The sequence below is a fragment of the Juglans regia genome, chromosome 3 (assembly GCF_001411555.2).
Source record: "Juglans regia cultivar Chandler chromosome 3, Walnut 2.0, whole genome shotgun sequence".
In the NCBI taxonomy this organism is placed as follows: domain Eukaryota; kingdom Viridiplantae; phylum Streptophyta; class Magnoliopsida; order Fagales; family Juglandaceae; genus Juglans; species Juglans regia.
The window spans coordinates 6795592-6810161 of NC_049903.1; the positions used below are offsets into that span (position 1 = coordinate 6795592).

At 36.4% G+C, this 14570-nt stretch overlaps 1 protein-coding gene across 2 annotated transcripts; it reads right to left on the reverse strand.

Moving 5' to 3' along the window:
- Positions 1-74: 74 nt before the first annotated feature.
- On the reverse strand, positions 75-11270 carry LOC109002517 (choline-phosphate cytidylyltransferase 2-like). Of its 2 annotated transcripts, XM_018980303.2 has the most exons (8): positions 10968-11270; positions 4742-4855; positions 4304-4399; positions 3617-3659; positions 3018-3173; positions 2691-2771; positions 917-1027; positions 75-803 (listed from the first exon to the last, which is right to left on the reverse strand). In XM_018980303.2, the coding sequence occupies exons 1-8, from the start codon at positions 11135-11137 to the stop codon at positions 633-635; spliced, it is 942 nt and encodes a 313-aa protein (XP_018835848.1). In that variant the 5' UTR covers positions 11138-11270; the 3' UTR covers positions 75-632. The 2 variants fall into 2 exon arrangements, with proteins under 2 accessions (XP_018835848.1, XP_035544707.1); XM_035688814.1 differs by lacking the exon at positions 4304-4399.
- Between the last annotated feature and the right edge of the window lie 3300 nt (positions 11271-14570).

The window sequence follows — 14570 nt, forward strand, 5'->3', positions numbered from 1 at the left end:
GGAATTTCCAAAGGTTCACAACAAAACAAAATCCCCCCCCTCAAAATAGTATTAAAAAAGGTTCTAAAAAGACAATATAGGAATAAATAATATATTGCCAACCCTATATGGGCAACTGAAATTATTAGCCTGATATTGTTATCGAAAGCAATTTCCAAAAGAAATATATTTTCCTCTCGCTTGATGTCTAAACATAGGAGTGCCAACTCGATCAAGCAGATCTGTTCCATGGGATATCACCAAATCTCTAATATAATTAAGTGACATGTTAACCATGTGCCACGTCTGTCGCAAACTGTTCTGACATGTTGACCATCGTAGTAGATATTATACCGCATTACATAGAATATTCGGTCTAAATTCTTACAGCAGAATCCCTTCACAAGAGCTTTGCCTCCACCATACATCTTTGCTAACGAGTTACTTCAAACAGGAAACTACTTTTCTTTCCTCACAGCATATATGAACATACTAATAACTGAACAAGAAGACCCATCTAAGCTTTGAACCGTTTTCCAAGCTAAAGTTTTCTTGTACCTGCCGAGTAGATCATTTGACCAGGGGTTTACATATATTGCTACACATGAACAAGATCAATGCTCCATCCGGCATCCAGTATTGGAAAGAGCAGCTCATTTTTTGTCTTCGTTGTCATAGTAATGCTTTTCTTCTTCCTCTTCGTCATCTTCATCTTCATCTTCATCAGAGTCATCATAGAAAACATCAAATTCTTCATCATATATAAGCCCCCTTAACTGTTGCCCCCTCAGCCGCTCTTGTATTCGGTCTTTGATAGCTGTTCCCTGACATAAGCCCAGAATAAATGTTAAGATTTAAAAAATCTGAATGGCTCTTCCCTGACACATGTACCAGCAATAGGTGTTTAGAGAGAGAGAGAGACAGAGGAAGAGCTGACCATTTTATGGCAACCTTCTTCAAACATCTCAAGAAATCCAGCAACCAGTCGATCAGCATTCTCCACCCATTCATTGCGATGAATCCTAGCAGTTTTCGCTACAGTTTGTATCTGCAAACTCACGGCAAGAATTCCATCATATTACAAGATGTTTGGCATTGAAAAGCTGGTTTTATTCTATTTTATCTTTACAGGTATGGCATGGCACAGCAACCTTGAAAAGGGAGTGTGCGAGATGGTATTGTGTAGTCCAATTTGTAACATAAAAGCTAATACTATTTAATCAGTAACAGAAAAATAATACTGCCCTCAAACAAATCAAAGTTATTCCACAAATAGGAGCAAAGCATGAGAATTGAGGCATTTTGAAGGAATAAATTGGAAGCTTAAGATCTAAATGTTATTTTTAAAGGTTGACTTGAACTCAACCTTTTATTCCAAAGAAAGTTCCATATGGCAAGCACTACGTATTACATTAGAGGGGGAATGCAGGTGATAATTTCAGTGCTGTACTTGATAACTGCAGTTATAATAAGTGTATGCGCATGAGAGAATCACAAACATCACCATTTTGATAACTAGAACTTGGTGGGCTAATGACCGTTGATTGTGGTGGAATATGACCAAAATTGGTGAAATATTGACTAACAAGGGCCAAGGCCATGGAAAAGAACTGCACTCACCCACAAGTTTCCTGCTCCCCAATGAATAACTCTTAAAAGTAGCTTTTTTTCCCACAGGGACATTGTTGTGTGATTGAATAGTATATCTGAGTCCACGATAACAAAGCAGTTGTTCTAGATTTCAAAATTGAGATTCCATTTGAAAGGTAAATCTGAAAGAAGCAATCATTGGTAATTTTCCAAAAGGGTATACCGCTGGAGGAAAAATAAAAAAAGTGATTAGCTTCATTATTGATAATAAGCATTCACTAGAAGTAACTCTTATACTAATAGTGATGGCAATATGTAACGAAGTCTTTGTCACTGGGGAGGTTTCACTTTGTGGTTCTTCTCTAATTTTGCCATTGTCATAGGTACCTAGTTTCTGAAATGTCCCTGATGTCTCAAGCAAGCAATTTAACTATACTTATTTGAATTTCTCCAATGGCATTAGCCCCATTTCTCACACAAAACACTATCCTGCATCGCAGCCTTAACACTTCCACTCATTGCTTGAAAATGTCTAACATAAATCACAGCATTAAAATTTCCATTCATTCCTTGAAAGTGTGTGCATGCGTGTGCATAAAACAAAAAAATAGATTAAAGATAAATTAATGGAAGGTAACCTATCCCCATAGCCATAACCCCACCACTTACCTCCCTTCCCACAATGGCAACAAGGTAAAACTTGAACACAAGTTTCTTGTGCATAAATATGCAACGTTTTTTTTTTCTTATTCGATAATTGATAAATGCACCCATGGAGTTTTGACCTCACAGTCTCATCTTCCATCCTGTTCTTACATGTGGATGAAGAACCACTAGAGCTAGAGTTCATTGGCTATATATAAGCAACAATTATTATCAGTTTGATTGTATACTCAAAAGCTCTCATACTTCATGAAAATTCCATGACACTTCTGCAATCGACTTGACTAACATATACGAGCAACCATTAGTATTAATTATTAGTGATTTGGTCTGAACAGTTATCTCAGCAAAATTTGTAGGAAATCATCCGTGCTGTTAACACATCTAGCACGAAGTTCCAAAAACCAATAGCAGGAGATGCACAAACAGCGCCAGTTTATAATTTTCTTCATACATACCTTCTCTCCAACTTTCTCTTGTTGTTTCTTCACTCTCTCACGCAATTTCTTCAAACCCATGTTCACTCTAAGCCGCTTTTCCTGATAGTAAGAAATGACATGATTGAAATCGGTTCACACTGGAACAAATATCTTAAATAGTGCTTGAAAGAAGTACACAAAAAATGAATGTTTTTCAAAAGACAAAACGAATGTGATGTGTGTGTGTGTTAAGTAAAAATTTTATTCATAAAAGAGTATACATAGCCCATAGCCCAAATACACAAGAAGTATACAAGAGAAAACACCAAATTAGAAAACGAATGTGATATATGAACAAGAAAACACCTTGACATAGCTAACACCCAAGTCCTTTCTTGTATATCCACGGTCCAAATTACGCATCACATACTGATTGTAATCTTTGAGAATCCTCATTATAATATCAGATGTGGAGATCCCATCAGTCCGTTTTGTTTCCTTAAATTTCCCAATGGACTTGACCTGTATCAGATATCTATGTCAAACATATTGAAATAAAGACTACTGGAGCTTTATGTTAAAGAGCAAATTGAGCAATGAGACAATCAAGAAACAAATCCACAACACATGACAAGTGTTCAGAACAGTTAGAAGCAAAAGGCTTAACCAACTGGTGACAGGACAAAATAAATAAATAAATATAAAGAAACATCATCTGAAATATTTCCACACACATCACATAAGACAATTAAGGAAAGAGGGAAATACCGAGAGGAGAAAAAAAGGAAGGAATGACAAAAGTCAAGATGAAAGAAAAGATCAAGGGAAAGAAGAGGAGGCATTAAATGGATAAATAATAAAGGCCCACTAGCAAAATATTTCACAGGATTGAGCCAGTACACACCCAATATTTATTGGCATGAAGTAACTATGGAAAGGATTTATCTAGTAGATTTCAGACTTACAAATTCATAGACATCTTTTCCAGCCCCACTTGCATCAGCATAACTACAATTCTCGAGGAAAGAAGAGACAATTAACATATTTGAGAACATAGTCACCTTAAGATGCATAAAACTGTTAAAGTAAACAGTCTGGTAAAAAGATATGACATAAAAATAATATTTACTTCCATCATATTCACATTATATTTGAATACATTACAATGACATCATACTGGGATGCACAGTTACCATGTTATTTGGAGATGATGGCCCCTATATAAAAGTAACAAATGGGATTTCCTCCCCTCATAAATATAATGGACAGTGACACCATTGGTTAAAGGACCCACCAAGTGCAGGCGCAACTTATCAAAAAACAAAAAGCAAAAAGAAACAAATAAATAAAAATAAATAAAGTGAGCTATTCAAGTACTAAGGACCTTGTTTGAAACGAGTATCACTAAATTACAAAGAGGAAATTTGTAATGCTATAAAAGAAAATAAGCCAGTGTCAAACATTTCAACAACAAAACAAAATGAGCTTCACTTTATGTGGTTTCTAACCAAGAGTGAAGGTTTCCGTTGTTCTAGCCTGATCAACTCAAATTCATGCACCCATCCATCAAATATAGACAAGGGCCTGGGATTTTTGGAAAATCTTAAGCTAAAGAAACTGACAATAGTTAACTTGGGGCTGGTTAACCTTACGGAAGAGAATCATGTGCAACATAATCAATCTGGTGTTTGTCAAGGAATTCCATTGTTAGCACCCATGGTGCATTGGGGATAACCTCATCAACCCATCTGCATCAAGCATAACAAAAACGCTAATAAGAGATTTAGCATATATATACCATATCTGCAAATCAAACAGCAATACCGATGTGCTAAAAGCAATATGCTACCAGGTTCCATGAAATAAGACCTTAACCTCTCTTTGGATCTCAAAGAGACAAAGTGAAGCGGAAATACATTAAGATGCTTAAAAAAGGCTAATTAGAGCAGTACAATCATTGTCATTTCCATTACTTTGTAATATCTGACATACAAACCAAGTCTATTTACAAAGTGTACAAACCAAAAACTTGTGTTCATAAGTCCATTCTAGTTAAATGAATAAAATTTAGATGTTTAACATAAACCAACCTGCAGTGGCGGAGAGACTCGTATCGTTCCTTCTCATTCATGACAGTTTTGCCCTTGTACTTGTGGGTGAGTTCATCATTGCAGCATCCAACGAGCAGATATGTGTTTGGAAACCTACAAATTAAGATGGAGAGTGTAACTATAAATGAAGTCTAATCACATTCAAATCCCATAAGCATAAAAGCAAGTTCTTTTTCTTCAGACTCAGAAGAACTGAAAATTCAATGGGCTGTTTTCAGCTGATAAAATTGGATTTAATTTTGCATCCTAAATCCACCATACAACTGCATTTGTAAAAGCGAGAATCAATCAAACTTAATTTCAATGCTAAAGCAGTACTTAAAAAAACAGTGGAGGTGTTGTGACTTATGGAATTTCTGGTCAAAAATTAATTCCAAACCCAACCTAGTAAAATCATTTCGGTGGGGGAGGGGGGTGGGGGGATACTCCACTTGCACTTCAATATAAAGCTTCACCAGTAGCTACACAGAGAAATCTGTAAAACAGTATCAAAGATGGACAAAAATGTAATACGAAGTTCACCTATGGCCTTTTTGGACGTCCTATTGAAACTTGACCCAACCTATGGGGACGTCTTATTGCAACTTGACCCAATCTGTTTATCACAACGCCCAAACCTACACATGCATTATCGCAAAAGAGAGACCCTATAAAAGCTTTTAGCTTATCATTACAAATGACGACAATACAAGATAAGTTTGATAGGTTTGGATGGAGGGTGGAGGGTGGAGGGCTGATAGGCCGGAGCCCAAGTCAAAGGCCCGGCAAGAGTGGAGGGCTAGGTCAGTTTACACGGGTGGAGGAAGGAGGCCTTCTCAGATGCAGTTGTCGCCGCGCCGCCACCAGAGGGTGGTGGACTTGCTGGAGTCTTCATCATGACGCCATTAGAAGATGCCGATGAAGGTGGAGCAACTGGAGGGTGGGCTGATTCTGCAGGAGAAACAGCAAACGGCAACCGAGTTGGAGGTGGATCTTCCACCACGACCGAGTGCATTTCTTCCTCCGGGGAGTGCACAAAAACTGCCGACGGAGTGTGGGGGAGGCGACGAGGGTCCGGCGAGTACCCCTAAATTGTTCAACGACGTCATTTTATTGGGGGATAGCGAAATAGGGGACTCGGTCAGTGAAGATTTATTTCTTCCAGATGAGAACTCGCAGAGGCTTATTCAGGTGTCTAGCAACTTTGTTGGGGAAGTTGGTTTGGTGCTCTGGGAAGAGAACATGGAGGAACAACCGAATTTTAGAATGCAGAACCCTATCCCGTTGAAGTGTTTGTTTCCAGATTAGTCTAGTGTATCAGACTGGATGTTTAACACGGTGAAGGATATTCAGGAAATGGTGGGTTTGAAGTGTGAAGGTTATGAGGAGCAGTTCATGGCATTGCTCACTGCTATCGAAGCGGGTCACCAACAACGGAAAGATGGTTCCAAGAAACAGCGTAAACTCAAGAGGCTGGCTTGGTCAATGAACTCTGAAGGTGGCTTTAGCAAGGATAGGACTAAAGGAAAGAGGGCTGACCTTTCCCAAATGAAACCAAAAATTGTCTCATGGAATGTTCGTAGACTAAATGAGCCTAGTAAGCGTCTTCAAATAAGAAACTTGTTGCGAGGGTGGAAGGCAAGGCAAACATTGTTTGTTTACAGAAAACAAAGTTGAAAGTTATTACTACAAGTATATGGAGCTGCGCACACGTGGAGTAGGTACATTTGGCAGCTAACGGGGCCTCAGGAGGTATGTTTGTGATGTGGGACCAACGGGTGGTGGAGAAAAATGAGGAGTTTATTGGGTTATCTTCGGTAGCATGCTCTTTTAAGAGCGTATCAAATGGCTTTTTGTGAGCATTAGCAGGGGTTTATGGTCCTAATTCAGACAAAGATCGTAAATTAGTATGGGATGAACTAGTTGGAGTACACAATTGGTGGGTGGTTTATGCACGTGGGCCAATAATCAAACATGATCTCAATTAGATAGATTCTTAATTTCCCCAAAGTGGGAAAATCATTTTCCGAAGGTTTGGCAGAAGAGATTGCCTTGGCTATATTCGGACCATTGGCCTATCATGTTGGATTGCGGTGGGATTCAAAGAAGACGTCGGTATTTAAAGTTCGAAAACATGTGGCTGAAAACGGAAGGTTTTGTGGATAGGGTCAAACAGTGGTGGTCATCTTATCAGATACACGGTACTCCCAGTTTCACATTTGTAGGTAAATTGAAAGCTCTAAACAAGACTTAAAGCTTTGGAATAGTCAGTCTTTTGGGGACATTGGAGAACACAAGAAAAGCAAGACAAGGGAGATCCTTGAACTGGAACGGCTGCAAGAGCCCAAGACCTTAACATAGGAGGAATTAGCTCAAAAACTAGTGCTGGTTGCAGATCTTGAGAGGATCGTTTTATTAGAAGAGATTTCATGGCGGCAAAAGTCGAGAGCGTTATAGTTGAAGGAAGGTGATCGATGTACTAAGTTTTTCCACAAGGTAGTCAATTCTCATAGGAGATCGAACAATATTGAGATGCTGAAGATTGATGGGGTGGATTGTAAGGATGAGCAGAGAATCAATGATCATGTAGTTGGCTTTTTTGAACAGCTACTTACCGAGTGGGAGGGTTGGCGACCTAAGCCTGATGGGCTAATTTTTTACTCTATTGGGCCTATGGATGGTAACCGTTTGGAGAGGCCTTTTAAGGAGGTCAAGGTTTTCGAAGTGGTGAGGAAAATGGCTAAAGACAAGGCTCCAAGTCCTGATAGGTTTTCTATGGATTTCTTTCAAACATGCTGGGATGTATTAAAGGATGATCTCATGAAGGTGTTCCAAGAGTTTCATTCAACTGGACAATTTGAGAAAAGCCTAAACGCCACTTTTCTTGCTTTGATACCGAAGACGGTTAGGGAGATTTGGGAGTTCCGACCCATTAGTCTAGTAAATGGGATTTACAAGATTCTTTCCAAGGTACTTGCGAATCGCCTTAGTGAATTAGTGGGAAAGATAATCTCAAAGTCTCAAAATGCTTTTGTAAAGGATAGACAGATTTTAGATGTGGTCCTTATTGCAAGTTAGACATGAAAAATGCGTATAACCATGTTAATTGGGACTTTCTACTTGACCTTCTTGGGAGGTGTAGTTTTGGGGAGAGATGGTGATCTTGGATCCATTGGTGTATATCTATGGTGAAATTCTCAGTTCTAATAAATGGAAGCCTAACAGATTTTTTTAACAGCACACGAGGCTTAAGACAAGGAGATTCGTTGTCCCCATTATTGTTTGTTATTGTAATGGAGGCTTTGAGCAGAATTACCTCAACCCTGGTCACTAATGGGCGTGTGACTAGTTACTCGATTGGATCCCCAAGTGGGGGACTTGTTAATATTTGGCATTTATTGTTTGCAGATGACACTTTTATCTTATGTGAGGCAGATCATAATCAGGTTCAAGTAATGAAGGCCCTTCTTCTTTGTTTTGAAATAGTTTCTGAGTTGAAAGTGAACCTGGACAAATCAGAGATGGTGCCTATTGAAGGTGTTCAACGTATAAGACAGTTGGCTAATACTCTGGGGTGTAAGATTGCCTCACTCCCTATGACATATCTTGGTCTTCCGTTGGGGGGCCGCCTTGAGAACTGCTTCTTTATGGGATACAATGATTGAGAAAGTAGAGCGTCGATTAGCAGGATGGAAAAGAATGTACCTGTCAAAATGCGGTAGGATTACCCTGAAAAAGAGTACATTATCTAACCTACCGACCTATTTTTTGTCCTTATTCCCTATTCCAGCAAGTGTGGCGGTTCGTATTGAGAAACTACAACAAGACTTCTTATGGGGAGAAATAGGTGAAGAGTTTAAATTTCACCTAGTCAGGTGGGAGAAGGTATGCAGTCCTCTCTCTTATGGTGGTTTGGGCATTAGAAATTTGAGAATTTTTAATCGGGCACTACTTGGAAAATGGTTGTGGAGATACCATAAAGAACCAGAGGCTCTATGGAAGGTGGTGATTGAGAATAAATATGGCGGATTATGGGAGGGATGGTGTACCAATGAAGTGAGAAGGGCATATGGTGTGGGGTTGTGGAAACATATAAGAAGAGGATGGGGGTCTTTTCTCGCCACACAAGATTTTGTCTAGGAGATGGGGCCAATATCAAATTCTGGTTTGATACTTGGTGCGGTAATTGTGCTCTGAAGGATCTATTTCTTGCTCTTTTCAGGGTGGTAAGTGCCAATGATGTCTCATTGGCAGAAGTCATGGTAATAGTGGGGGAACAAATCCAGTGGAACATCAATTTTAGCCGGGCGGCACATGATTGGGAACTGGACAGTTTTGCAATTCTTTTCAGCTTCTTGTATTCACTCAAACCGAGTAACCAACAAGCTGATTTATTATGGTGGATACCTACAGGTAAAGGTCTATTCTCAGTTCACTCATTTTATACGTCTCTGTCCCAATAACTTCCAACTCAGTTCCCTTGAAAAAGGATTTGGAAACATAAGGTGTCTCTCAAAGCAGCGTTTTTTGTGTGGACTGCTTCCTTGGGTAAGATCCTCATAATGGATAATTTGAGAAGACGAAGGGTGATCATCGTAGATTTGTGTTGCATGTGTAGGAACAAGGGTGAATCAGTGGACCATCTTCTACTACATTGTGAGGCAGCTCGAGAGATATGGAATGAGGTATTTAGAAGATTAGACTTGAGTTGGGTTATGCTCGAAACAGTAGTGGCAATGTTGGCTAGTTGGACAGATCTAAGAGGTAACCAACAGATCAAGGTTGTATGGAAGATGATGCCTATTTGTATCATGCGGTGTGTGTGACAGGAGCGCAATGAACGAACGTTCGAGGACAAAGAGAGATCGATGGAGGAACTAAAAGCTTTCTTTTTTAGAACTCTTTATACTTGGGTCATTGCCATTAATTTTAATGGCCAAGATTTCCATGATTTCCTTGTTTCTAATGCTCCTACATAGTTAGTGCATTCTTTGTACTAAACATGGCTTTTGCCTATTCTTTTTATTAATATACTTTTACTTATCAAAAAAGAGTATCTTGAAATTCTCATATCAAAATGAGTAATGCTACAAACCACACCATCATCCCACTTTCATCCCACTAAAATAAAATGTGGAACTTTATCGCCCTTGGATCATTTTTATTTTTTTAAAAAAATTCAAAAGTTGATGGGTGTTGGGTTTGTGGAGTCTAGTTTATTCTTGTGGCGGCCCAATTTGATGATCCAACTCGACAAGGATTCATCACGGTTTTTTAGTGGGTTTTCAATGAGGCTTGGGCAATGACCCCCGATAAAAATTGTTGACCCTGTTTGTGACTCGAGTATCGCCAAACAAAGAATTCGCTCGACGTTCGCATGACAAGTCGCTCAAGCGAAGCTCATGCAAAGAGTTTGCTCGACAACTTGCTCGAGCAAATAACCCATAAATTGTAAAATTAAGGTTTCTGCCATACAACCCTCCCTATATATATATATATATTATAAACTGTATGACCAATATAGAACAATGTATTTTGTCATTCCTCGAGACAATAAAATCATCTATAGTTCTGTGGACGTAGGCACGTTACCGAACCACGTAAATTTTTGTGTCATGTGATTGATTTCCTGTTTTGATTTACTTTTCTATCATCGTTTTTCACAACAATGGTCAATGTCTACTCGTGGATAGGAGCGAATGTAGAATTTTCCTCTCGTAAATAGAAAACAACAGGAAAATGTATCTTTCAAAGGAGGTCCAAACGAGTCCTTATATTACATAAATATACGCCAAATTAATCTTCACAAATGACCAAATGATTTACTCCAAACTGCAGGTTGATATTCAGCATCAAGTTGCTAAGCCGATAATGTAATTACAATTATTTTTAAGTAAATAGTTACATATATAGACCCTATATCCACCAATCTAAATGTTAGTTCACGTATATGCACAGCTTGAATCAAATTATACAAAGAAACGAAGTAACTGAATTGACAGATAACATCGCCTGAAAAGGTAATGAAAGAGACATTACAAAAATATCTGCATATATAGGAGTTTCTTCCTGAAGACCGAAGATAATGAAAGAGACATTACAAAATCTACCATGAAGTCAAACAACGCATCCACCAAGGAAATAAAAATGTTTTCCAAAAAAGATGTTGAATTTATAACTTTCCGGGGGAAAAAACGGAATAGAAAGGGAAAAGGGGGAATAATACAGTTTCTTGGCTTGCTCGAGAGCGCGGGCGTGACCGAAGTGGAAGAGATCGTATATTCCATCGGCATATACTCGAACTGGTCTTTCCTCCACACCACCACCACCACTCTCCTTGTTGTTGTTGTTATTATTGTTGCCGTTGCCATTAACACTCTGCTGCTGATCCCCCATATCTCTCTCACTCTCTCTCTCTCTCTCAAGGAGAGAAAATTGAAAAGGGGTCGAAAAGAATGGCTTGGGTTTGAGGCAACATGGTACACTGAACTCCAAAAACAGGACTCTCTCTCTCTCCCTCTCTCTCTCTCGCCCGTTCCTCGTTTATTTATTTATTTTTTTATTTTTTTATCTTTTAAACGAATCCATTCCTTGGTAGAGCATCTTCATTGGTTTGGTCAAATGAGGAGATTAGTTAAAATTTAGATAATTTGTACTAAAAAGACTCTACATTAAATTGGTCATCTCCAAAATAATTTAAATTTCTGCTACAGTGATTAATCAAATATAGAGAACCACAATTGGTTTACCAAACATTAAAATAATAATTTCTCACTCTAATTAAGTTTAATCTCAATTTTTTTAATTAACATTAAATGACATTTGAAAATATGATTTTTTTAATATTAATTTAATTAGAATATAATTATTATTAATATTAAATTAATAGAATTATAAAATATGATACAAATAAATTAAATAAAAAAATTATTAATTTAATAATATTTTATTATTATATAGAGAGTGAATGGCTAATCCAATGTAGAGATTGAATTTAAATAGAATAGATAAATGTAAAAAAGTATGATATTGACTAAATTTTAAAGATAAATTTAATCAATCTAATGAGAATACTCTTACTTATCTAATTTGTTTTTTTGTTATTTTATGTATGTGGCCTCAATTAAAGCCCAATTAGTAAAAAGTTTGAATTGAGAAATATTCTCGATTTATCTTATTTTATTTTATTATTATAAATTTTATAAATTTTTATATAAAATATAATAAATAATTTAAATTTTAAATTTTAAAATTTTAAAATAATAATAATATTTAAATATAATATTTTATTTAATTTTTAATTTTCATTTCATCTTTAACTCACCGTAAAAACCAAACTTAGGTACCGACTTGTTTCCTTTTTTTTAACGTTTTCTATTCAAAAGCATAACTTTTTTTTTGTTTTTACTGTCTTTGACTCTTTCTTTGGTCTCTTTTTCCCTCGGTTGATTCCTTCTCTTCTCTCTGTTTTTTTTTTTTATTATTCTCTTTTCTTTCTTTCCACGGAAATGTGTTAAAATATTGAAGGAGAGTAAAAGAAAAATGAAAAATAAAAAAGGAACACTAATGCAGTAACGCGACTAGCTTCCATGACCGAAATCAATAACTCTTAGGCCGTCTGCGACGTACATATCTAAAAATACTATTTTTAGATATTTTTTAAAAAATATCACTCAAATATAAAATATTTATAAAATTTTAAATATTCAACCGAGAAGAAATCGAGAATTTGGGATGGTCATGACTTACTATTATAAATTAAACAATTGAATAAATATCATTTGATATTTATTTTTATAATCCACGGTACATTAGAGAAGAAATCTCAAAATATTAATTCCTTCATGACTTGATAAGAAAATCATGGTTCCTTCCATGCCCAAAACTCAAGGAATTATCTCTACTGTTAAGAGTGTATTCATAGATGACTTTGCATAGAAACATCATCAGACAAATGCAATCATTATATAGAAATTCAAACGAAAGCCTCGGGAGAGTAGTAACTTTGAATTCAAATCAAAATGGCCATTTTGCTGTTACTGTATGGAAAGAAATCGAATGTATTTTTGGAAAGATTTTAATTTGACTCAATGACTAAAGAATCAGATCGTCCAAATTTGAAGGAAACACATCTCATTAATTTGACTCAATGACGTCAACCCGACATTTTTTAATGGTCCATTTAAAATGTATATATAATTAGACATTGGTAGGCGAAGAACGAAGCCAACTAGGCACTAACTTGCTCAGTCAATCGGACTTAGCTGAACATCATCCCAACTTATTGCACCTCATGATCTTGTTGCTCCTGCAAATGCCGCAGTACATAGCTATGGTAAACCAGAGGTTCTTGGGTATCCTCCAAAGGCATCGCCTCCAGGCTTTGCCAGCTCTATATAAATGATTCTGTCATCAAAGTCTAATAAAAAAGAGAACATGAGAGTCTCATATCCTGAATAAGGTAAACCTCAAACTGTAACATACACAATTACAACATTCAAGAGAGGAGCTGTGTGGACAAGGAATTTGAGTCGTGTCTTGTATTCAGTTCTATATCTATGACAATTGTTTTGCCTCAGTTATTTGAATTGAGTTGGGAAAGTCTAGATACCTTAAATTCGTTTCATTCTTCGTTTAAAATGTGATAGTAGGCTGTCGAAATTCCTGAACATCTAGAGGATAGAGACTTTTAGAAAAGTCCTCTTTGTTGACCATGTCTCAACCATTACAATAAATCTAGGATCTAATGTAATGTCCATCTTATCCTTTAATCGTCATGTTTCCAGAAAAAGTTCTTTTTAATCTACTATCTTGAAATTAGGGCAGTGAGGTTCAGGATTTTCTACAGTATAATACCGATATATATCTCATGCAGCAGTTTTCAATGGACTCCGCCTTCCCCTAATTCTTCTCCTCTTTGACCCAAAATAAATAAATTCCGCTTACCCATAAATTGAGTATTCAAAGAACAGAGATACTAATGTAACAACAAAGTCTCAAACATTAACAAAACCCAAGAATTCACATGACTGGTTGAAGAAAAACCAGATGGGAATTCAGCCAAAGATGGAAACATTCAAGTAGTAACAAACTCTCAGAACTTAAACAACAGAAATACACGAATAATATTACCAATTGAAGAATTAATACCCATATGACCAAGAACATGAGAAGAAGGAGAAGAATAGCAGGATACCCATATGAGAAATTAATCAGGGGCGGCTTAATATATTTTGTGGCCTAACGCGATTATTAAGTTAATGACTCTTTAATTTAAAAATGATAATAATATTTATATATTAAATAATAAAATTTTATTGAAAATTTATGAGATGCAAAACAAATATTAATATTGTTTTGATTAATAATATCTATATAAGTCATATAACAATTTGAAAGAGAATCTAACTTTTATGTACATAAAGTATTATCCCTTATATATCCATATAAATACTTTTTTTAATACTTCATTTTGAAAACAAATAAGGCCATCAATATCAAAATAAACATCATATTTTATCAAATATTCAAGAGTAATATATCATCATTTTGCTACTTCTATTCCAACTATTGTCTGAAAATTTTGCAGCAAGATTTTTTTTTTAGTAAAACTTTTATATTGACTGTTTTTTTTTTTTTTTTTTACTTTTTTTACCAAATTCTACCATTTAAGATTGATTTTATTTTAGGGAAAAAATTTCATCTTTTATGCTAACTAATATTTTTTCTATAGTTTATTTTTTAGGGTCATAATAATTGTTTTCTTCTTTTAATTTGGGAGCCTACTCAAGGTGGGGGACCTTAGGCGGTGGCCTTAGTTGCCTACCCT